The sequence below is a fragment of the Crassostrea angulata genome, chromosome 3 (genome assembly GCF_025612915.1).
Source record: "Crassostrea angulata isolate pt1a10 chromosome 3, ASM2561291v2, whole genome shotgun sequence".
NCBI lineage: Eukaryota > Metazoa > Mollusca > Bivalvia > Ostreida > Ostreidae > Magallana > Magallana angulata.
This window is the reverse complement of record NC_069113.1, coordinates 25,631,301-25,657,053: the sequence shown is the minus strand read 5'-3', so window position 1 is coordinate 25,657,053 and position 25,753 is coordinate 25,631,301. Positions and strand designations below refer to the sequence as shown.

The 25,753-nt window shown below is 33.0% G+C and overlaps 1 protein-coding gene across 5 annotated transcripts in view; it reads right to left on the bottom strand.

Annotated features, from left to right (window-relative positions):
• The window catches only part of LOC128176147 (1-phosphatidylinositol 4,5-bisphosphate phosphodiesterase beta-4-like), a 43,822-nt gene extending 19,821 nt beyond the window's left edge, over nucleotides 1-24,001 (bottom strand). For 4 of the 5 annotated variants that reach the window (XM_052842246.1, XM_052842248.1, XM_052842249.1 and 1 more), the window contains exons 1-9: nucleotides 23,864-24,001; nucleotides 13,735-13,845; nucleotides 13,047-13,127; nucleotides 11,695-11,760; nucleotides 7,931-8,068; nucleotides 6,766-6,845; nucleotides 2,946-2,999; nucleotides 1,562-1,643; nucleotides 868-968 (exon numbers count right to left, since the gene is read on the bottom strand). In XM_052842246.1, coding sequence (XP_052698206.1) covers nucleotides 868-968; nucleotides 1,562-1,643; nucleotides 2,946-2,999; nucleotides 6,766-6,845; nucleotides 7,931-8,068; nucleotides 11,695-11,760; nucleotides 13,047-13,127; nucleotides 13,735-13,818 — 686 coding nt within the window. In that variant the 5' untranslated portion in view covers nucleotides 13,819-13,845; nucleotides 23,864-24,001. Of the gene's footprint in view, nucleotides 1-867; nucleotides 969-1,561; nucleotides 1,644-2,945; nucleotides 3,000-6,765; nucleotides 6,846-7,930; nucleotides 8,069-11,694; nucleotides 11,761-13,046; nucleotides 13,128-13,734; nucleotides 13,846-17,117; nucleotides 18,293-23,863 lie in introns of those variants that run through there. The other variant, XM_052842247.1, reaches the window with a different exon arrangement.
• Between the last annotated feature and the right edge of the window lie 1,752 nt (nucleotides 24,002-25,753).

The window sequence follows — 25,753 nt, the reverse complement described above, 5'->3', positions numbered from 1 at the left end:
CATATAACAAAACAAATGTTGACTGTGTTTTCGGGCAACATTGATTATATTAGCCCCCTTGGGACGAAAATATTGCCCTCCGCTTCGCGTCGGGCAATATTTCGTCCCTCGGGGGCTAATATAATCAATGTTGCCCTCAACCCCAGTCAATATTTGTATATTATTATACTTTCACCTTAAATACTGAAATCTGATTGGTTTAGAAGCAGTTGATAATCCGTTCTATTACCCTCAGCGTTAACAATACACTTAGCAACGGGTAACACAACGAATTCTTACATGCACGTAAACTATGCGCGTATGGTTCACCAAAAAATTCCCATCATTCATATATAAAAGTAGCAAAGTTTTCTATTAAACTCAGACATTCAGTATAATAAAATAAATAGTGCTTCGCGTCGGTTGACAATAGTTTTCTCGGGGTGTCAATTTCAACTCTTACCCTCCTAAACAGGCACTATTTATATACACCTTCAATGTAATATGCATTTAATTTCTAAAACATATAACAAAAATTTTTTTTTCTTGTTTGGCATTTGGAAAAATACAAAACTGCAGATATAAGTAATAAGCTAATGCGCTATAAATTCAACTAATCTAGTGTGCATATTTTATGACTCTCCCTTAATTAAGTGGATAGAAATAAAATACTGTAAACCAACTTTCATTCGCGTGCAAAAAATTCTCGCAAGGTTTGAGCCTCGTTGTTGCGAATATTTCTCACTGCAAATAAAATTTTGTCATAGCCAAAACGGGTGTGCCTATGGTTTGGTCGAGAAAGTTAAATGATGCAAACCAGATTATCTCCTGTAAATAACAGAATAAAGTCGTCACGAATAGTAGTTGGTTAGTGCAAATACTGCTTACATTTCACGAAATAGGTCCTCTATGTCTGTCCTGGGACAAATCTTGTGATATAATTCATAGAACTTGTCAAATGTAAAAAGTTTAGGATCTATCTCATCATTCTACAAATAAAAATAAATCATTAACAAATATAAACCGACAACTGAATTGTCTCTATATACATGTACATCATATTCAGTTGCAAAAACTTTTACATTCATTGTAGTTCAGTCTGAAAAGGACTTGAAAATTTACAATCAGATCCACTTAATTAATAAATATGATTTTTCTAGCCCCAAATTACATAAATTAAATATCTCAGTGAAAAATATCCCCAAATGTTTGAGATTTTTGATATGAATATTATCCTACATTTTTGTCCAGAGCTCTATTTAGCAAAAAATCAAAAATACATAGTAGTCTTATATTGGCAATAACCGTTTTTCAGCTATTGTTTATTTGTTGATATGAATATTATCCTAAATTTTTGTCCAGAGCTCTATTTAGCAAAAAATCAAAAATACATAGTAGTCTAATATTGGCAATAACTGTTTTTCAGCTATTGTTTATTGGTTGATATGAATATTATCCTACATTTTTGTCCAGAGCTCTATTTAGCAAAAAATCAAAAATACATAGTAGTCTAATATTGGCAATAACCATTTTTCAGCTATTGTTTATGTTACTGTGTGTTTGACAATAAATTATTATCAACCTTTCCTCCGGGTAAACCCAGGTCCATCAGACACTGCATAATCATCTTCTCTGTCTTTCCTGAGGCAAACGTTCTAGTGATGCTAAAAAACCAAACATTGACTTAGATAAATGTCAAGCATGTTTGAACTTCATTCACATGATTAAAAACATTTACATTTTCATAAATCTAGTTTTCTAAACTTGAGTTTAACAAATACATGTATAACAGAGCTTAACATTTCTGAAAGATCGTAAATAATTTATTTTTGAAATACTGAATTCTTCTAAACAATATCAATAGAATACTTCTTTGAATTGAAAAAGTCAAACAGCCTTCAAGCTTAAAAGGAATTTAAATCTGAAAGTGATCAGGCCTAATACAGGAAAACAAGGTAATAAACAGCATAGCAACTTCTAAGAATCAACAATACAAAGGGCTCATGACGGTTGCCATTAATAATGGTTGCTGGCAGTGACAGTCGTTATAAGAGGCTGTTTGATTCTCATCAAAGCCAGTTATTGACTTGCCAGTGCATGTCCATTCCAAGGTCTGCAAGCAGCTATAAACAGACCAGAGGCTAATCTGGGCAAAAATGGATATGGATACACAGACAAACATTCTGTGTGGGTTTTTTGCTGTTTTTTTTCAAGTTTCGCCCTTTAGTTTATTGATCTTAGAATTGAGGCCCAAGTTGATGTAAATAAAAATTGACTTGCAGATGTCGCAAATTAGAAAACAATTTTCCTTGGCTGATGGGGGAGACTTGCTGTGTGTGAATACGTTGAGAACAGTCAATAAATCAGGTGATTGTGGTTATTAATAGATTTTTTTCTAGCATTTTCACAATTGCTTTTCTGATTCCTGATGAAGACTGCTTTCTTTACAACTGCTCCATCCAATTGTAATGAATTGTGGGACTGATTGAATACTGATGATGAAATATGCATAGAATTTTTAAAATTTCTTTCATATTTGTATCTTTTTGCTTATGGGCAAAATCGATTATTAATAATATTTTCTTTCTGGTTCAAATTTGAGCTGCCTACCATATATCTAAAGCTATGGGTAGGTCAGTGGATAAAACAACTAAAGAACCACAGAGGAGGCTATTTGATTGCATCTTTAAAGTCAATGAATTTCAATTGTATAGTTTGGACTGGAATATACCGGTATCTACACCCAATGAGCTATACTGTTCCAACATTTGGAGCATGGCTGGCATTATGGTAAATAGGCCTGATCAAATTAATTACCCACAGGACATGACTGAGTAATGGGCGATCCCGAAGGATATTACCTTATAAATACAGAATAATGATGGGTCTTAAGTTTTACGACCTGTAGAGGACAAGTTGCAACGTTTCTAGAAGGACAACAACAACAAAAATCCCCAATGACGCACCTTTTGACAGGAATGTTCCCCTTTGGATTGACCAGCAAGCAAAGCTTTAACCAGCTGAAATGCAGAGAAAGAAATCAATTAATAGGTGCCGATCAAAGGTTGGATATTCTTATTTTACATTAATGAGTTATCGGGGACCATGTTCAGCGAGACATGAAAGAAATTCAGATTGCAGACAATTAATACATGAGGAGTGAAAATCATTAATCTACGTTTTCAAAAATAAAATGAAATCCCAAAACAACCGAGTTCATTTTGTTAATTAAATTCTGCAATATCATTCAGAGACATCTTAACAGGATGGATGGAAATGGACACAAAACTATATATAGAAATAACCTAGACTGATTAGAGTGCTGCTAGAACAAAATATCTCTTCTCAACTATTTCAAGCTTAAATTGATACTGTATACTGTGTTGTTGTAAAGAATTTTGGAATGTTTTCAAAATTTTTTAGGTTAATAAAAGTCTGGTTTTAAATTAAAATAATTTTAATTGAGAGCAAAATAACATGGTGGTAAAAATCTCCTTATAAACAGTACTGGTACTTCCTTTACAACGTACTATTTTACTGGTTTCCAGTACATACATTTATACATACAATCATGTACATGATCATTAATTTTAATATACTACAGTTGAACTTCGATATCTCGAACACTGATATCTCGAATACAACGGATATATCGATGTAATTTTTAAGTCCCAACCACTAATTTTTTAAGTATTTTATCCTCGATATCTCGAATACACAGATATCTCTAAGTTTTTACAAAGTCCCATCTAGTTCAAGATAACAAATTTTGACTGTATATTGGTACGTTACTAACAGTAAGAGTTAATGAACCTTTAAAAGTTCTGGTACAATGTAAATGAATTACTTTAGAGTCACACAATGGTAGATATTTTTGTAGTTCTTGATGAACTATAGTCACTAAGTCCAAGTCAGTGTTTGGTCACCAAAGTTATATGCCATGGGAAATTATCTCTGTGACCATAAAAAAGCTAAAGGCCTGAAAACTAGAGAAAATCTTGGTAAAATCATTCTAAACTGATAGACACTGTAAATGCCATTCAGACTCTGGGGGGAACTCTTGCAGTAAATTAAAATATGCCCTCAATAAAGTCAATTAAATTATAAAGCTTCTAAAGTCTTCTAATACTTCATCAATTTCGAGCAAATCGTATTTCACCCTTTTGATGGCTCAATCAAGTTCCCTGACCAGAGTTGAGTGGGCTGATCATCCAAATGTTCTGATAATTGCATTAAATGGCCATATCAATGGTACAAACATATCTGAAACACAGAACTTCACAGTGTTGGTGTGACTTAATCTTTCAGATTTCATACACTGAATCAATTATAATGGTTTTATTTGTTAATTATTAATTTTTTGTATAAATTTCATGACTATTATGCTGCAGTCTTAAACAAAATTTTTGGCGCTAGCCATGCATTGTGAAGTCAGCAAATAAGTCCATACATATTTAAAAATTTACATTTCCAAATACATGTATTTCAGAACTCCAAGATCCATCAAACATTCATGACATTCCCATTTAATTTTTTTAAAAGAAATATTTTAGCTAAGATACAAAATCACCATTTTTTTTTTTAAAATAAAGTTGACATTTTCTTATCCATAATTTGTCTAACATAAGATTTTGAGAAGTAATCCTCTGATTTTTCATCACACTTGGTATTTATAGCTGTTAATAAACTTCTTTTAATGAAATTGCATGCCTCTATGACTTAGAAGAATGGGTATATATCTTCCGCTGTCATGTGGCCTAACAAAATCACGACTGACAGAATAAAAACCCTCTTAGATCCCAGCAAAAATCATCTCTCATTAATCAAGCATCAAATATTTTCCATCACTGTCCATTCTTACGGGAAATTAATGCCATCTTTTTCCTAAAACAAATTGATCAGCATTTGATCCCTGTCTGCCTCAGTAGCTGTATATGTATACGAAGAGCTGACAGCGACCAGAGTGCCAGAGGCAATGAGAAAAGCCGTTGTAAACAGACCCTCTCAAGTTTATATATATAAATATCTCTATCATTCTTCACTGAATTTAATATCGTCATTATTAATATATATACCACTTATTGGTTTGGGATTTTCATCAAATCTTTATGAAAGCAATTGTTTAATGTAATTTATTACAATATTGGGTTTGAAAGGACTCCTTAGATCACCTGCTGACCATGATCTTTCTACTCTATTCGTTCTCTGTCAGAAGACAGAATGGGTGGGTGGGTGGGTCATGGATTCACATTGTTTGAACTGTTGAAACTTTGCAGCTGTCAAAATGACAATGGCTGATTACTGATGTCTCGATGAAAACTATTTTGAAGCTGGCAGAAAATAATTATTTGATCTGATCTGATGGCCAGCAAATCTGCAATATCAATCTTAGTGACAATATGTACCCATATGTACCTACAATATGAACCCATATATATATATCTACTTACAATATGTACCCATATTTATGTACAATATGTACTCATATCCATATACCATATTTAGCCATATTTATATACAATATGTATACCCACATACATATATCTACAATATGTTCCTATATCTATCTATTTATCTAGAAATATGTACCACCACATCAAAGTTCTGGTATTAATATCAACAAAATACAATGAAGTTGAAGTCTAAGAAACTCTTTTGATCTTAATTTTTCTTTTTGGTATTTATTTCAAAAATTGGTTATTAAGTACACTGATGGTGAAGTATGCTTTTTCTAGAGTCAAACAATAGGCACTAGCATAATTAAATAAGTGGATGGGTCTTCAAAAACTGTTATATACAGGGGGCATTTTATGCGGTTTAATTAGTGTAAATTTCCCCCCAAAATACATGTGACCACTTTGACAGTCAATCAAATGTCAACAACTGCCTTCGCTTGAACAAAACAGACATTAGTGGGGTTCCTCCAGTCATTACTGAGCAGTTGAAACCAGAAACTGTGAGGCCATTTCATGACTCCTACAACCCACTCTACTTGCACTTTTTCAACATCATACAACTAAATTTTTTCAAGTATGACTGGTTAAGCTTTGGAATCACTTAGGACTTGAAATTCTTACCAATTTCATATATATTGAACACTTAGTAAAATAAAGACAAAACAAAACTTTTGATTTAAAATATTTCAAAAGGTAGAGTTTTTAGGGCAATGAAAAAAAATCAAAATTTCAACTATCAAATTTCTATGACAAAATTTTCAATAATCAAACATTTGAATTTCATACAAAAACATATAATGGCACCAGTATTTCAAGCTACTTTTTGAGAGTACCTAAATTTTCTAAAAATACTTGATGCCAGAATCACTCTATAAATGGTAAAAATTGAATACTGTAGATTCCTAATTAAACACGATTAATTAATTTCCGCGTAAAATCGCGAGAAGCATATTCGCGGATTTTATAATCTCGCCATTATTTTCTGAGAGTTGTGAACTATAAGAAATAAAGAGCAAAATTCCACGTTCGCGGTTTTATATTCTCGCGATTTGATACAAACCAGGGGGGTCGCGGAATAAGGTACTCGCGTAATATAAGGAATTTACAGTAATACAATATGTTATCTTATTCCTGCAAGACAGAGAAATTATATTCATTTACTGGTATATATAAAATTGCATCCAGTGTTATGAAAGTAACATACATCACATATATACAATAACAAAATTTGATATGAATTAATTGGCCTCAATAGTAGTCAGAGCAGTTAATCTTTTAATAATCAGAGAAGAAATGTGTATTTAATTAGTACAGAGAATTTCACACATACTGTTTCTTCAATGAAGTCATTGGACAAATGTTGTTTGCTTTGGTATTGGGTGTCAGCTTCCTTAGACATTCATACCATACCTGTAAAACACATAAAGGGTATTTTATTTTGAGTACATTTGGAAGGGGCAGTTTGTTCAACCTTGTACAGTTTATCTGCTAAACCTCCACAGTTCAAAATTTATAGCAAAATATTAGAGTTTTCAATGAAAGAAAGACAGAGACAGATGGACAGACAGGACAAAATATCATGCCCCAATCCTAACACCTGTAGCTATTGACAATCTTCATGGGATTAATAATGACAAGATTGGAAGATGAATTATGCATTTGTTATGGCCATGGCCACATAATGTAGTGTAGTAAGGAACCAATAAAATGATTAATATCAATTTGACCTTGAACTTTCCAAATGACCTTGAACTAAACCAGTCTTTTACCTTAATTCTTGAAAATCTCTGACATTCCTTTTAGCTATGATGCAAGTTAGAGTTGTAAACAGAAGGACTGACAATTAAAACAGAAAGACAGACAAAAAATACACCCTTTTCTCGCATTATCACCGGTGTGAGATCGGTTTGTCCGGTGTGAGACAGCAGTGTGAGATTTTTCTGTCTTACACTGTGTATTACTACGCCGTTTTAAAAGGTAAACAAATGTTGTCTGCTGTAGGGAAATGTAAAATGGTGCATTGAGATTATCAATTAAGTAATTGTGTTGCTTATTTAATTACAATTTATCATATTTTTAATTAAAAAACTGTTGTATGCTATCATTTTGACTTGCACTATTTGAAGCACGTGGAGGGATATACCGAAAGTAATCTTTTGAACGTCATAACAGAAAGTTGTCAAACATCATTTTTAAGGTAATATAATGCGAAAAAAATAATCATTCATTATATACTCGTGTGGGATAGTGAAATTCCACCTCGGGGCCAAGATTCACGGTCTAGGACTCAGCAAAGCCTCGTCCTAGACCATGAATCTTGTCCCCTCGGTGGAATTTCACTATCCCACACTCGTAATAATGAATGATTCTATTAATCTTCCATCTGAAGGGCAAAACAACCCCCCAAACCAAACAAATGCTGGTAATGACAGTAAAGGGAAGATGGCATAGGGTGAAAATGCCACAGTAATTGGACCTCCCTTTGATGAACCTACCCTTGCAGTGTCTGGGTCAGCAGCTATCATGGGGGTGTAGTTGATGTTGACTAGGTCCAGCCCACTGCATATTGTCACTGTCCTCCATTCCAGGTTACCATTCCCTCTCTGTTCTATCTCAGCATAGGTCCGGGGATCCTAGGATCACAATATTAAACTCTTACATACACTGACAACTGCATGTTTAAAAACACTTTTATTCTGATGCAATATTTAAGATGGCTCAATGGTCATGGCTGTTTTAAGACTATATTAACCTCCTTGAGAAGAAGAGCTCTATGTAAAAATATAGGAAAACATTTAAAACACTGGAAAATTTCTTTTACTACACTCTGTCCCAAGATATCCTTGATTCACATGTTGCCTAATTACTCGATTTTTGTAAATACCTCAGGGTTCAAACGCTGTTCATTCAAACATAGGAAAAATTTCTAAGATTTCTTCTTTGAAATACCCCCTCTGGCTTATCAGGATTCAGTACACAGCTAAAAAATGTGATGTCTACAGGAGTTCTGCATTGCAACAGACAAAGTTGAAAAATTGCGAGGTATTCAGAGTAACTTCCAAATGGAGAAAAGATGTCAACATTCCCCATCATAAATCTTCTTAAGAAATAAGTTTTTGTTCCTGTGAATTTCTCCAAGTGAAAAAAAATTGATAATAAGTTAATAACATTATTATTATCTTGAATATTTTCCCTTTCATCTATTTCAAATGCACTTCTTTCACATGTATGTGTATTTTTATTAAAAATCATCCAAATGTGCTGCATGAATATCCTTGGGAAAGACTATAACTGACAGTTTATGGCTAAAAATGTCATATCTACTATTTTAGGGTTTAAGATCTGATGGATACCGGTAAATAATATATTGACCATCCAGACTCTTTTCAAAAAAAAAATGATCATGATATCTGTATGGTGTAAATATCATCCTTTTGTCTACCAGCTAGCAATACAGGTTTTTATACAGTAATCCTGTTTCAGGAGACAATTACAATGTACATGTACTGGTACTATTTTCAATACATGTACAATGTAGTTATACATATACACTACATGTATATATGTCATTGTTATTCACACAGAAGTGAGTAATAAAGCAACTATAACAAGAAAGTCCAATAACCATTTCCAATACATGTACTAGAAATACAATCCTTCAACAGTGCATGAATGTATAATAAAGAGATTATTGAACATCAATCCAATGACCGTTCATTCACATTCATTGCGTAGGACCACCTACCAGTATCTGAAATATCGTGCTGTTACCTCCCACTCATGAAAACATTATCCTAACAAATAATGTCATGGTTTTGAAAAGAAATGCAGAAATTATAAATCTATTACCCTAGGCTAGCCCAGTAAATACAATTATTTTAATAAGCTATCAAAAGCATACAATTTATGCCTCTTCTAGGGAATAACTTAGTGGGGAAAAAAACTTGACATTGAATCATCTCTGAACTTTTACCTGATCTTAAAATAAAACAGATCACTTTCAGTGGCTGTCCAGATATAAAAAGCCTAAAAAAATAGATTCAGCATTTTTTCTCATATAATTGTTATCCTATTACCAATATTACCCAGAATGTCTAATCTAGAATTTTCAATTTGATAACATATTAAATGAACATAGATTTACGACTTAAACAAAGATATTTTTTGGATAATCACTGCTGCATGCTTATCAATCCATTTCTAATACTGAGGCATTAATTGGTCTTTGAATGCAATAAAATTAATTCTGACTGATTCATATTGTTAGGCAGATCAATTTAAAAATCACTTTAGTCTTACAAATAATTAATTCCGCTGCATAAGTACCATATAATCATAAAGTCTGTCAAAGATATACCCTAAGCACCCTTATTTTGATTCAAATAAAATTCTTTTCACTCTTTTATGATGCACTGTTTTGCTATCTCCATCGTGTGGAGTGGGATAAATTTAACTTGACTGATTTCCCAGGAGGGGTTTGAGTAACAATTAGCTGCAGCAGCCATGCAACAAAAACCTTTCCGATTTCATGGCGGCCAATGACATATTTAGAGCTATTAGGAGGCTGAGCTTTAATGGCTGACTAAGTAAGTTGGAAGCCCCCTGATGGATGGTGATGTTGCAGGACAGCCAAGACAAATCACTCAAGGTCAAATTCATCATCTGTGATAATCTGACTGTCTACAAAACTCGGAGCATAGAGCACCGAAGGTTCATAGCTGTATGCATTCATTTGGTTTTCATATCCTATAGGGCAGCCATTCTATATATCAATAAAATTTTTCCCCTGACTTCTCTTGACGATGGTAATGCTGTTAGAATATGGATTGACAAGATTACAGACGATAAAAAATGGGGGGAGGATTGAAGTTCTCTGTTATTCCAAGTAATATGTAACTAGCTAGCTCTGCTCTAAATTATATTCTCCCCTTGTGGCTACATGGTCTTTTAATCTAAAAACAGGCTGCTATTGCTACAAATGTCATGATGAGTGACAGATGACATAACTACACAGTTGTTTCCCCTGTTTTACAAACTACATGATAATCAAATACTGTGGTTTCATCAATATTCGTTGAATACCAATTTTCGTGGATATCGTCGTTTAGTTGAACTACGAAATTAAATGTTCATTGAAGTGCAATTTTTATTAACATTTTGTATTGATAAGGGTCATTGGTCACGAATTTACGTATCCTTTAAAATGTGATTTTTACTTTATCCACGAAAAATTGATACCCTTGAATATCAATGAAACAACAGTATGTATTTTAAAGGGGCATAGCCACGATTTTGGTCAAAAATTATTTGTCCGATTTTAATGTTAACAATGCTTCAGTAAGGCATTTTTAATACGCAACCAAAATTTGAGTGTTATTCCTTGATCATAAGCAAGTTACAGAGCTTACAATTCTTTGCTATGTAAACAAAGCTTTTGTTTACATTTTGAAGGTTGAAGTGAAAATTTCAGTTTAAGACTTAAAATAAATGTGATAAATGTTAGGACCTGTTTATTTATGTTTCAAACGAACAAGAAGATAGACAAATCAGCATGAACAAAGATTTTTAATGGTATATCGAACCTATGTAAACAAAAACAGGGCATGAGCCTTGTTTACATGACAAAGAATTGTGAGCCCTGTATATTGTTTATAACTCAACGACTGACTCTCAAATTTTATTTGATCTTTAGAAATGCATTCCTCAAACATCGTAAATAATAAAAACAGAAAAATAGAATTTGGCCAAAATCATGACCATGCCCCTTTAAGTGTACTAAATGTATATAAAAAAAAGAGGGTTATCTAAATAATAATTATAGTCACAATTATTAGTTGCCCTGTTTATAAATCATATAACATAACACATGTTGCTGCCAAAATTTTAAACTACATGTACTTATATTTCTTCATGAAAAACAGAAAAATCACACATAATGTAAAATTTGATATAACTATTGTATTCATCAATGCTTATGATTTTTTATATGTGAAATAATGAACATGAGAAATACATATTACTTCTAAAATGTCATCTTTCCAAGATATAATATATCTCAACCAAAATTTGTGTATTTTGAATATTCCATGAAAATTAACCTACCCCATGCTCCCACCCCTTTTCCCCCCAAAAGTTAGCTACTCTGGAGTAAGTACTGTTGAATATCTTCATTACTTTGAATTATTTAGATCATGCAGGATCCTCTGTATAGAATGTAGAAACAGTAGGTGTGTTTCATGTCCAATGCCTAGTTACTTACGTTTATCTTGGGAGCCAGTCCTAATCGAATGTCATTAACCTGTGATATTTCCAAAACCTGACCATCCTACAATAAAAGAAATCATATATTCCTAATAGTTTAGATCAGAACATCAAATATGAATTTCATTAACCTCATCTTTTCGCTGCTATGATAAAAAGAATGGCCATTTAAGGTGCACAGGCTCTCTGGTAAGAGAAATAACTTTTGCTGGGATATATGACATTCATAGTCACTGACAGGATAAGAAGGTGTTTTCTGTCAAATTTTGCCCGACAAGGTAGTTAAATGTGCATTTCAATTTCAATGAAGACTTCTTTCAGAAAATTAATATCTTTTTTTTTTTTGTTTGATTAGATTAAACAGATCAAGGGATGCTGTGCTTAATTACATGGTGTAACCAATCTTTACATTCCAATTTATTATCAATGACCATCATTCATCAATTCATTAGCAATGACCGCCATTCATTAAGAAGCAATACTTTTTGAACAAGTACTTAATGATTCTCTTATAGATAGATAAGGCCTATAAAAAAAATTGTGTGTTTAAGGTAACACTGATGAAAAAATTAGGCTAGGTAGGTAGGAATTTTTTTTTTATTTTATCATATTTTTTATGCATGAATCCTAAGAGTGTTTGTTTGAGTCATATTTAAAAATGGGTTTTTAATAGAAATAATATAAAAATCACAATCTGATAAAAACAGACATCTAAAAATGGTAGGATCGGGGCATTTTTGTAGGTTAGGTCGGGTTACCCTTAACACACAACTTTTTTTTAGGCCTAGATGACAAAAATGCAAAGATGAGGATATCCAATCCTTGGTGTCCCCTTATGCTAGACTTCTAGGCTAGTTCTGTCCTTATGAGTTTTTAATAATAGAGCTGTCAGTCAGAAGATTTTGCCTGGCAAAATTTTTTTGTTCTCTCTGTCAGAAACAGCTAAATTTGCATTGTTCTAACCAATACAATTACACCTGATATTGAACCTATATTTATCATCTCTAAAGTCATTTCTCTTAATTATATTGGTACAATAATGCTTTCATGTTAGTGTTTTTACCACATCACTTTTATCACCCGGCCTAAATGAAGGAAGGGGGGAATGGTGAAATGATTTAGAAGAAGATTCAACAACAAACAAATTGGTTTGATCATTTTATTATCCCCATTTATAAATACATCAAAAACTCATACTTGTATCTGATGTTGAGTTTTTTAAATTTAATTAAAGGCAAAACTTCTGAAAAAGCAAGCTCTTTTTTGTCACATTTATAAATGATGAGACTATAACTGGTAAATAATGCATCATGACCTGACAACTTTCTTGTACAAACTAGATGAACTTACTCGCTCTGCACTTTGCCAGTTGATGAAGAAACCATATTCATCCACCTTGACTGTGCATTTTGGTTCAAGAGTAGCAGATTCCTGGGGAGAAAAATAAACACTGTTGTATATAAAACACATGCTGAACATCCAAACTAGCAAAAGACGCGCAGACACCGGCCTTCGTAAATGAAAGAGAAATATCTGAAAAGCTACCGAGTAGTTTCTAGTCAGGGTTTTGTTTTGGATGAGAATATTATTCACTATTCAGTAGCTTATATAACATCAACTTTTTAAGGTTGCACTAGCTGGTAAAAATACATACATCGAAATTTAAAGAGTACAAAAAAAATGATTTTGGAGTATCCGACTACATGAGATATCTCTATCTCTAGACCCCATATATATGTATCAAAATTAGTAATGTCACACAAAATGCTTTATACAAAATAATGATTTGATACACATAAATCATGTATGTACTTTACCATATATCTGATCATTATTGGATGATCTAATATTTGCTTTCATTGCAATCACTTTCATATCAACATAAATACAGTATGCAACAATCATATCCGGTATTGATCTAAAAAAAAAATTGAATCACAAAAAACAACTGATGCAAACAAAAAAATAACATATTTAAATTTTGTGACAAGCAATCAAAAAAGGCCTCTGATATACTTTAATTGCTGTGTAAACTAACCTCATCCCATCTATCAAACACAGCTCCTTTCTGTAACAACTCTGGTACAGGTATTTGCCACTGGAATTCAGTGACCTTAGCCATTGAAAGGTGTTTCTATCTAGAAAACATCTGAAATGTACCAAAAACAGTGAGATTTATAGGTTAATGTTTTAAATGATAAAACTATTGACAGTCTGTGCATGGACACGACTGTTAATACCATTCTAAGACAATTTTGTGCACAATTTTTTCATCACTTATACCCATGCACTGTAAACAGTAATCAATATACAAGTCTTAATTAAAATCAATTTGGTTCATACAAAGTAATTATGAGCCTAATTTCATTTCAGTTGATGATTTATATAAAAGCTTGCCTTATAACTCTTCAAAATAGAAAAAAAGAAAACTTCCAAAGAAGCGGATGAGCTGTCACTACCTCTCTGGCTTTCAGCTACTCAACCAGCCATATGAAAGATTCGATACAAGGAGATAATAGACTGGACTAATTTTATTTCTTTTCTTAGAATTGGATTATTTTCCTTGAAACTGGATATAATTTTTCTTTGTGTATATTGAACAGTGTAACATATTGTCAATTTTATCTCTTAACAAATCAAATGCAAGTTTGCAATTATAAATGCACACAGCATGTAAACCATCTAGATTTTGTTTTCTCCTTATAAACAGTAAGGCCTAAAAAAAGTTGTGTGTTTAGGGTAACCCGACCTCACCTACAAAAATGCCCCGATTCTACAATTTTTAGATGTCTTTTTTTTATCCAATTGTGATTTTTCTATTATTTCTCTTAAAAACCCATTATTAAATATGACACAAACAAACATTCTTAGGATTCATGCAGAAAAAAATATGATAAAATAAAAAAAATCCCTACCTACCTAACTTAATTTTTTCATCAGTGTTGCCCTAAACACAATTTTTTTTTTAATAGGCCTAAACACCTGTGCTCCCATTATTTGTGATAAAAATTCATGTATCATGATGCTTGGTTAATAAATCAATAACTTTCTGACAAAACCAGAAAAATTCTGCCAACAGCACAAATATCAAAAATCCTTTATTTGTGTATACCCGGTGATTATAAGGAGGACAAAAAGGGGCACTAAATCCTGAGTGACAGATGAATGAAGGGGCAATAACTCTCCCAGTTATAGAAAAGGGTAGGGGCAGTAACTGCCAAGGCACAGGTAAAAGGCAGTAACTGTCTGAGTGAGTGATAGGGGCAGTTATTTGATGAGTGAAAGATAGGAGCAGTAACAACCTGAGGAATAGACTTGATCAGTAACTACCAGACTGATAGATAGGGACAGTAACTGCCTTAAGGCATATATGGGCAAGTCCAGTAACTCTCCGAGTTACAGATAGGTCCAGTAACTGTTTTAGTGACAGATACAAACCGTAACAGCCTGAAGGACACAATATGCAGGAATCTGCAGTGTTAGAGGTACAGCCAACCCTTTCTTAAAGTGTCTGGGGAGCTTACAGGAATAAAACAGTCAGGGAAACAGATAGAGGCAATGACTGACTGAACAGATCATCGGGAATTATCATGATCATAGGGAATGGACTGACAAAGAATGGACTCTCTGGAAGCTAGATAGGGAAAATAACTGTCTCGGAGCAAGATAGAATTAACTGCGAGGCAGAAAGATTATCAACTAATTAAGTCTGACTGGGACAGAGAAAGCTAGTACTACTGTATGATGAGTTATTTAAAATCATACATCACAGACACTTGAAACTAAAAATGTTCTTTTTCATAGGTTAATAATTTTCTTTAATGAATAATTATGCTAGTTGGCTACAGGAAAATATCTAACGATGAAAAGAAATGTTTTAACGGCAAGTGCTAGACTGTGCTAGATTCCTTATACGATCTGGGAATATATGAATATATAGATAGGGAACTATCTTCCAAGTTTTTTGGTTATACTGAAGAAACTGTGCGAGGCATTCCAAGTGGCTTTTGAATGGAGAAAAATGTAAATATTTCCCATTATAAATCTCCATAAGAAATCTGTTTTTTTCTGAGTGAAAATTGATAATGTGGCAATGAAGATGCTGTAAACCAACTTTTATTTGCAACAACTTTATTTTACGATTTACTTCCAATAAACTTGTTTGCGAAGACTAATTAAAGTTCACGTTCAAAAAAAGCTTTATAAGAACCGTGTTGTTATAGCAACAATAGGACAAAGACTGCATGGTTCACGTTGAAAAATATATGCGATGACGATGCTCTCCTGAACCTCAGGAAATTTTTCATTTAAAATCGTCCAAATGTACTGTGCAAATACCTTGGGACAAACTCTTAAAATATTTTCTTTACAATTCTCCTTTTCCCATCTCAAAAAGTTGACTAGATGGATCAAGGCACGAGTCCCAGAGATATACGTGTATGTTCTGTACTACTCAAATACATTTTCAATTATTCAGAATAGTCAGTAATTTCTATTCATATTGTGACAGAGAAAATGTTCATTACACGTCACATATTGTAAATTAATACCCAACAAGGTGATCAAGATTGCCACTAAGAGATGTCATGATTTATTTATTAGGAATTTGCCGACATTAAAAAATGTCTGCTTCAATTAAAGGTTTTGGTCAAATTCAATTTTACTGTTTTTATTATTTACAATGCTTTAGGGATGTATTTCTAATGATCATTTGAGAGTCAGATGTAGAGGTTTGAGCCAGATTCAAGGCTCACAATTCTCTGTCATGTAAACGTGCCCTGTTTTTGTGTATGTAGGTTCAATATACCAGTAAAAAATCTTTTTCAAGCTGATTTTTCCATCTTCTTTTTCACTTCAACATACAAAATGTAAACAAAAGCTTTGTTTACATAGCAAAGAATTGTAAGCTCTGTAACTCGCTTATAACTCAACGGATGATACTCAAATTTTAGTTGCATATTAAAAAATGCCTTACTGAAGCATTGTAAACAATAAAATCGGACAAATAATTTTTTACACGAATCGTGACCATGCCCCTTTAAGACTAACTTACTACAATATTACATGCACCAAAAATATCTCACAAATACAGCTCTGCAAATAAATCAAAGGTTGGTTAAAAAAATTATATTTATACAATTAAGTTCAATTTGTGTCTAATGTGCAAAGCATTATTAAATTTCTTCACAACTAATTTTTAACATAAAAACTATGATAGACAATTTTTCTTGTAATTTTAATTTTGAACTTATTTATCATGATGTAAGTAATTTAGTGTCGAGAAAGAATAAATATTAATCAAAGAATAGAAATCATCGTACCTAAACATATAGAATTCAGTACACAGGCCAGGATTTCTCAATGTGAATCAGCCCTTACTTTAACAATTAATTTTCCCCATCAACAACTATGCCTGCCTACCTTTAAAATACACAAATTGACACATCCCTGAAAAATTCCAATCCACTGTAAACTTCCTCCTACATATTGAAAACACAAACACACTACGATGTTATCATGCTGCAAACAGAAAGCTCAAGACCAGACAGGTGCTTAATTTACTTTATACACACAATAGGTGTATATACAGCATGAGGAATCCCCAGTCATTTAGAATTGACCACCACTACTCTGGCTCTTTATTTACTCCGGCACAGCAGGATATCTCCACCTCAACACTGCACTGTGCTGTGTGGATCCATAACACAGCCAGGGACTGCATGCACTTGATAATTGGGACCATAGAAATGTAATTGTAGCGTAGTAGAGTCAGTCACACAGTCAGGCTTTTCCCTTAGTCACTTTTCAAATCCCTACCATCATCACGGACACATATAGCATGACTCCAGTGATTCAGTCCAATACGGAACCTCGAGGAAGCATGCATTTATCATACATAATTCAATGGGAACTTAGGCTCAAACGGTTACAAATTAACATATTAGCAAATATTGTTCCATTAAATATCTGGACTGGGAGCTATAAGATGAAACTGTTTCTTATAAATTGGATACTTGGATTGCATAACTGGGGAAAAATTTGTTTAATGTCAATATAATCCTTTAGATAAATGATTTAGGACCTACCCACCCTCCTTAAAAAATAAGATCTCTGGTCATGTGATCAATCCCTAGTTGCAGCCCACCACAAATGACTAAGATTCCTGCGTTTCCATTTCATCTACATGCATTCAGGACACATTCAATTTGCAAGGTGATATTTTTTTTACAAGCAAGACTGTTTGGAATGGTTTATCAAAACCCCTTCAGGTTTACGAATTTTTTTAAAACATTGAACAATAGAAAGATTTAAGCTCTTATTAAATTGTGTTATCAACTTATCATGATAAGGGATTCAAGATAGAGAAAGACAGAGTCTGACATGTACATATGCAAAGTTCATACAGTTATCACTTGCATTTTCTGCAAAAGATGAAGCATGGAAAGGTTATCAGTCCCCCCTGTGAAATTTTTATCTACAGTTATTACGGCTCCCTATGCATCAAATGATGTACAGCTTTCTCCCAACAGCTTGCTGAGCTGCAACAAGAGAATGACAATAAATGTCACTGATGGTCTGTAAAATTCTCCCTGTGTGGTTAAAATACTACATGTATCTGCAGCAATCCCCCCCCTCAAATTACTTTTGAGCCAGCTGTAGTCCCCTCCATCCCCCCCCCCCCCCCCAAAAAAAAAGGAGTCTCAAATATTGAATAAGTCTTTAATGAAATTTATACTAACTTATGTAAAATTAACTTTTACATATAATGTCAATAAACATATATTGCTCCATGTTATTTTTTTTCTTAAAAATTGATCTAAAAATGTTGCAGATTAAGCACTGTATAACTACCGGTATATGTGGTTATTTTTGCCCATCTTGAATTTGCCCATACACAGTTGTGTTTAATGAGAGATAATTTGAGACATTGGAATTCGCCCAGTCTTAAATTGGCTGGCGAGGACAAAAGGGGCAAAAAAATAAAAGGGGGTTGAATATTTACCTGTATACAGTATTGACATTATACCTTCAATTTTAATAAAGTATATAAATACATTTATTACATACTTAGTAATAAATACAGTATCTTTGCATATGTGATACAGATGACATTACAAAACATGTATCGGCCTCTAGGATCCTTATCACACCCCTTGCAGAACTCCTCTGCCTTTATTTCGTTTCGGCATTTGAGCATGTTTACAGATGAAATAAAACATTTGTTACAGTTGACATTTTTAAGTGCAGTTGAAAACTTAAAATGCTAGTAAATGTTTTGGAGCAGTTAATTTTTAAAGCTGGGGAAATTCCAGTTCTGTAGCTACATGTTAGGTAAAAAAAAAATCTTATATTTTCATTTGATACATGTAGAGACTATACTCTCATATGATATTTAAAATCAAATTGTTCAAGATGATGGTTTTTTTTTTAATTTTATCACAAAGTATGTAATAAATATAATAATAGATACCCTTTTTCCATATCACAGCCTGTATCAGCCCTCGACCAATATCATCCCTCGATCGGGCTGATATTGGAGTCTTGGGCTGATACTGGCTGTGATATGGAAAAGGGTATGTATTATTCACTATGTATTATTCATCTCTTGTCACTATGCTAATATGGTATTACAAATAAGTTGATTTTTCTAGCTCTAGCTACTACAATAGCTAATGATTAAACAAAGTAATTAATAGTGACATTAAGCAATGATGAAATACATGCAAACAGAAAAAAATTTGTATCATTACATACATGTATCATGAAAAAGACGTGATCATATCAATGAGAAGGCAATTTGCACCTTGCCATTTTGACCTCAAAGTCAACTTAATGCATATTTAAATTATTGCTTAAATTGGATTGTAATAGAGTAAGTACTGGCATCAAAAATCATATTTGCACAAAATTATATATATTCAATGTATTGTATATAAACAAAAACTTATGATACAATGTATCAAACAAATCAAGTTCAAAATGACCAGAAACTCCAATAATGTCATTAAAATCATAAATTACTACTAGCTATTGAATATGCATACAATATGTAGTTACCCAATCGATCTTCAGCACAGAGGAACTACACTAGTTGCTACTGGTTAAACAATTCATTTGTAACTTTAATAAAATAGGAGCACAAAGGTATTTTTTCTCTCTGAGCATATTAATATATTGTACACAAACAAAAATCAATAACATTTGATCAATACCATTGTTTAATTTCCTTTGTCAATATCTGTATCTGACACCCATCCTATTCACACAGCCAATCATTAAGGCAAGAAAAATAATCAATTTCTGAAATTTAAGTCTTGTTTTAGAAAACCATTGGACATCAACAATTACATGTAGATTTAAATCTTTGCAGAGTACATACTAGCAGATTCATTTTTTTAAAAATAATATAGTCATTAAGAGAGAGAGAGAGAGAGAGAGAGAGAGAGAGAGAGAGAGAGAGAGAGATATGATTATCACTTCTCATCTAATTGTTGAAGGGTTTTGCTTTTCATCCAAAATTCATACAGAAGTCAGTAACAACAACAAGGAAACATGCTGTGTGAACTGATGAACTCTAATTCTTACTAAAGACAAAAGCCTCGCTGTCAATGAGCAGCACCTGCCTATGCACCTGCACTACACCATTCCTTGATCAATGGATATTTTAGATGCCAGTACTTATCCTAATACATATTCTAGCTTCCAATTACAATAAAATAATGACAGATTTCAGATATCACTGACTTTTTTTTTAAATTGGAGAATAATGATGGACCAGACCAGAACTCAAACCTGGACCCGCTGAATCTCTAGTCAAGTGCTTTACCAAATGAGCTCTCTGGCACAGTATTCGAACCAGTCTGATCATCACATACTAATTTAAATACAAAATAAGCTATCTTTAAAACCGATACCTGTCAACTTTCAAACAACATATGCCTAATAATTTTGTAATTTCTCCTCTTACGACAAATTTTCGATCAACCGAATTTGGATTGTATTTTACAGCACCAACTTATTGTAAGTAAGTTAACAACTAGCTCTAAGAGCAGATTTTCAGGTAAAAACATGCACATTCAAAATATCAATTGTCATAAATACCTCAGTTTACTCTCTATAACTAATATATATTAAGCCTTTAATACTGATGAGTAAGAATTGAACACAATGGGTTTAAACTAATTGCCTCCCCTTTTGTATCCTGTTGCAGGGAAGTGAACCTCCACAGCTCTATAGCTATATGGTGATCGAGTTTTGTTAACTTTTCCTGTCAGTTCAGACCATTTCTAACAAATTCTCTTCAATATCACCATTACATTCTTTCAGACTTTAATTGGCAAGAATTTCTTTCAGCAAAGGAAGCAACAGTCTGCAAATTTTCCTTCAATGGCCATTAATTTGGCAAATTATTTTCTAATACACATGTATCAATTTTCTTTTCATCATGCATACGTGTGTATGGCACATACCAACATATAAATATAATGTCAGATTAAAATGGAGTCAGCTAGAGTTCCTAGGTTCAAAAGTGGGTTTTTTGGTTACTTATGACTGGGATTGATTATCATTATCAAATAGAACAGAAATTTGGGTTCCCAAGAATGCTCTTTAGAAAACTTTCCCCGTGACTCATTCTAGTATTGATATTGGTAAATTGGGAACCTCAGGGACTGCCTACAATATATGACAAATCCTAATGGTACCTTTATCTCATTGATTATCAAGAATTGTTAGGATTAAATCATGATGATTTATAATCATAAGATAACAATTACATACACTGGTTTCAACAGCAATTCTGGAAGAGGCTTTACCAAAAATTTGATAATAAGAATTCACAATTTGTAGTGTGTAAGTAATTAATATACAAAGTGCAGTGACTTTCACATAAATACTATTATTTATATCTTTCATTTATCTACATCAATTATTGCATTACATGATACGTTGGCTTTTTTTGTGCAACTGAAGCTCCCCCTATAAAATTTACCTAATATACAAGTATATATTATAGATTCCTTTGTGGTGTGACTTTGAGCTGCGTTACGTTCCAATTTGACAGCTGCACAGAATTTTTTAAAAATACCTGAATATACCCACTTTCTTACCACAACTAAATTAACTAGAGTCTGATTGGCTGGTGGGGCAGAGTTACCAATAAACAGGAATGTTCTGACTGAACAATAATTAATATTGTGCATTTTATTTGAACATGTATGCAGTCATTTTTTATATTTACACAACAAGTTTAGGGTGGCATTAAGTTTCATCTTATAGAACAATCTTGGTGATGAATGTTCTTTTGAGTTTGTGTTCACATATTAAGTATAAAATATTGAAAAGCAATTACATGTACATGTTAATATAACAAACTTAATAGTTTATCAATGACAGATCATAGAAATTAAAAAGATTTTAAAAGTCATTGTCACTGATAACCGGAAATCTTGTTTAAATTAGGTAAATCTGTCCCAGCAACTAATTACTGATTGGCAGAATCGACAAATTGAACAGTTAGTGCACGGTCAGGGGCAGCATTGTTTTTACCCTGCTGCAGCTGTCAAAATTGAATGTGACACATTTGGAAAAGTCACACCAAAAAGGAATTTATAATATATATAAGCATCAAGGTTAAAAAATTATTTGAACAAATGAGCATTTAGGAAGCTCAAGAATGACAAGATGTGTGAGTTTGTTTTTTGCCAGCTAGAGACAATAAATATGTATAGGTAAACAATGTTTTGCATTATGGAAGAGTCTTCGTTGTTATAGGAAGTCAACTTTTTTTCACCACAATGTTGATAGTTTTCATGTAAGGTAAAGGCATAAGATCATAAAAATGTTCGAACTCCAAAAAGTAAAAACCCAAGGTTGTTTTAACGATACCAATTAAAACACTAACATTACAATAAAAAAAATTATATTATTTTTTTTATTAATTTTACCTAGTTGCTAAGCATATCTGATAAATACAAGAAAGTAGAACAGAAAATTTGGTACAACAAGAATGAGCAAAGAAAATATGAAATTTCTAAAGATGAAAGCAGAAAGCATATACATATATGCACATCAATGATCAAAGTGAAAAATGGCACATAAAATCAACGATTCTGTGTATCAAATTTTTTGGATGATCTGACTACTATATGTTTTTGAATGAAAAAAGGCCCAGAATGAATTGCAAAGGAAACCGAATTTAATGCTGCCAGTGATGTAGCCTATATTGTAGGCAAAATGCAGTGTCTGAATTAATGGTAATTAAACCCTGCCTAGATTAAAAACAGCAGTTTGAATTGACATATTAATATTACATCAAAAAGAAAGTTTGGCATAAAAAATGAAATATTTTTAAATATATATAATATTTTGGTGAAAATCATCATGATAAATATATAATGTTTCATATAATATATCAATGAGTCATTACCAAGTAATAACAGCATGCCCAGGTATAGAGGGGATCTAGAAACAGGAAAATTACCCCAAAAGGGCATTGGACCCCATCCCCCTCCCCCAACAAAAAAAAATGTCCTTTACACTTCTAAGAAATTGTGAAAAAATTTCTTGATTCCACACATGTAACAGTTCAGTATAACATTAACAGGTCCACTAGAATATGCAGCCATGTTTCCATGTTGAGAATGTGTCCTTCACTCGAATAATTAAATAGTAGTACAGTATACAAGTATCTTTCTATTCATTTAAGTATTTTTGAGCTGTGCATAAAACGGATGGCTATAAAACAAAAAACTCTTGAAATTACATAATCTAACAAACTTTACATACATGCAATACAATCTAACTCTTTATTTCATCGCATATTTAAAATATCTTAATCTTAATCATACAAAATTACGTAATTTACGTGCACGACTCTTAACCGCTTCTCTGACGCACATGGGGTCATCTTTCAGATACAGCCGGTTGAATGCACGTGTACATCACCTAATTTGTGCGTTATATGTACATTAATTAAGAACACATGCGGTACTTATCTACATTGCCTTATTTAATATAGGCCCTATAGAAATGGTTACATAAACTCCTACGGTAAATATTCGCGAGACCGATATCCATAATCGGTGATTTCACATAGGCCTACAATCACAAAGTAACTTGACAATGGCGCCATGCACCTCAATACGTATGCACATTCGGATTCTTACCTTGAATAGAAAACAGGTGACGTGCTTGGAGTACCTGTAGGTAAAACACACGTATAAATTTAGTGATGATCACACATCTTTTTAGCTGGTTGCCATTTTTCTTTCACCATCATTATCATGTTGACACGGTTAACCAATCGATAATTGTTCCGCGGATCACGTGATACCATCATCAGCAACAACAACATACAGGGTGTTTCAAAATTAGTTATCAAATACCACCCCCCCCCCCCAATAAAAAAAGTGCAACCAAACAAATGTTATGGGTTCAAATTGATAGACATCATAATTCTTAATCTCTTATTTCACATTTTGAATCGATTTTAAAGAGTCTGACGGAATAAGGGGTTATATATAGCCTATACCAGCGCGAAAATAAAATCACACACAAAACCGAAAATTAAGTGGTCGTGCATTTTTCATCTGTTCATATAATCAAAACTTTACAGACAGATTATGATTATACCTGCATGGACATTCTATCTCATTATGATTTATTCTGATTTGTCTTTTCGTCTTGTTTTCTTTTTCTTTGTTCATTTCACAGGGGCCAAGCCCGTGTTACATTGAAATTAATGTTAAAACGGGCTTGGCCCCTGTGGTTCATTTGAATGATATTCACCCTTGGACGTCTTCGCTAGCCAAGGGGTTTCGGTCCACTCTCTTCCCCCTCCCCCGACTTTTTCTCGCAGCAAAATGTTAACTTAATTTGAGTATATAAAAAGGTGAATTAAGGTAGCCCCCCCCCCCCCCAACTTTTTGGTGAGCATATAAAACAATTGAAGTGAAAGGAAGGAAATAATTAAACAACACGATTACGATTTACACGATCGGCGCAATTAAGCCAAAGGTTTTGTGTGCATTCTTTTTCCACCAACCCGTGGCGGTTTTTTATGGTTTTGTTTTGCTTGTCGAGAATATTTGGATGATCCCCCTCCCCAACTTTAAAAAACGATGCTATTTGCCGCCTGAGTAGGGAGGGGAGGTATACTCTAGATATTTAGTTGAAATTTTATTGCATGGAATTTTCATAACCATTATTATAAGATTCGATCGTTCATAAAATATCACGACTTCTTTGAAGGTCGTTATAGTTGGTTTCAATTTTTTATTGTTCTATACCATGCAGGGGATTTTGTTGGAAATGCGCTAAATATTCACATTTTTCATACGTTTTATATATTTGCTTTAGGGATTACTTTTTTCATAAAAATTATTGTAAAAAGCCAACAATTGGTTGAATTTAAAAAAATGTCGACCATCTGGCTCGGTCCATGGATTTTATCGTGCCCTTTATTTGACATATTGTGATAAATATTGACAATTTCTTCATATCCTTAAGACAATCGTCTCATATATGTACAATTATTATAATTTGTTCTTCAGCTTCACAAAGAATCTTGGATGAAATTTTATATAGCACATTTATAAATATTGGAATTATTGCTATAGGACAGTGCACCAAATGTCTCTTTAGATGCACGCATAAGCTCTTAATTATGCGCGGATCCAGAATTTTTTTAAAGAGGGATGAGAGAGAGAGAGAGAGAGAGAGAGAGGGGGGGTCCAAGACCTATTTCGGAAGCTTTGCCATGTGAATCAAAAAAGTTTGATTTCTTTTTGGATGGGGGATCCCCCCCCCTTCCTCTCCTCAACCCAGATCGGCTTTGGATTCGCATGTGCGGTGGTAACATTATCACTCCAAATCGCGTCATAAATATTATAAATCTTTCTTCTATTACATGAGACACACTGCGTAATATACCATATTCCATCAAATCATTTATAAATACGTTCGATCAAAATGATATTACTAGTAATTGTTATAAATCTACTATATTTTCGAGATTTAATTGGGTATTATGTTCAATTAAGTTCTTTATTCCAAGA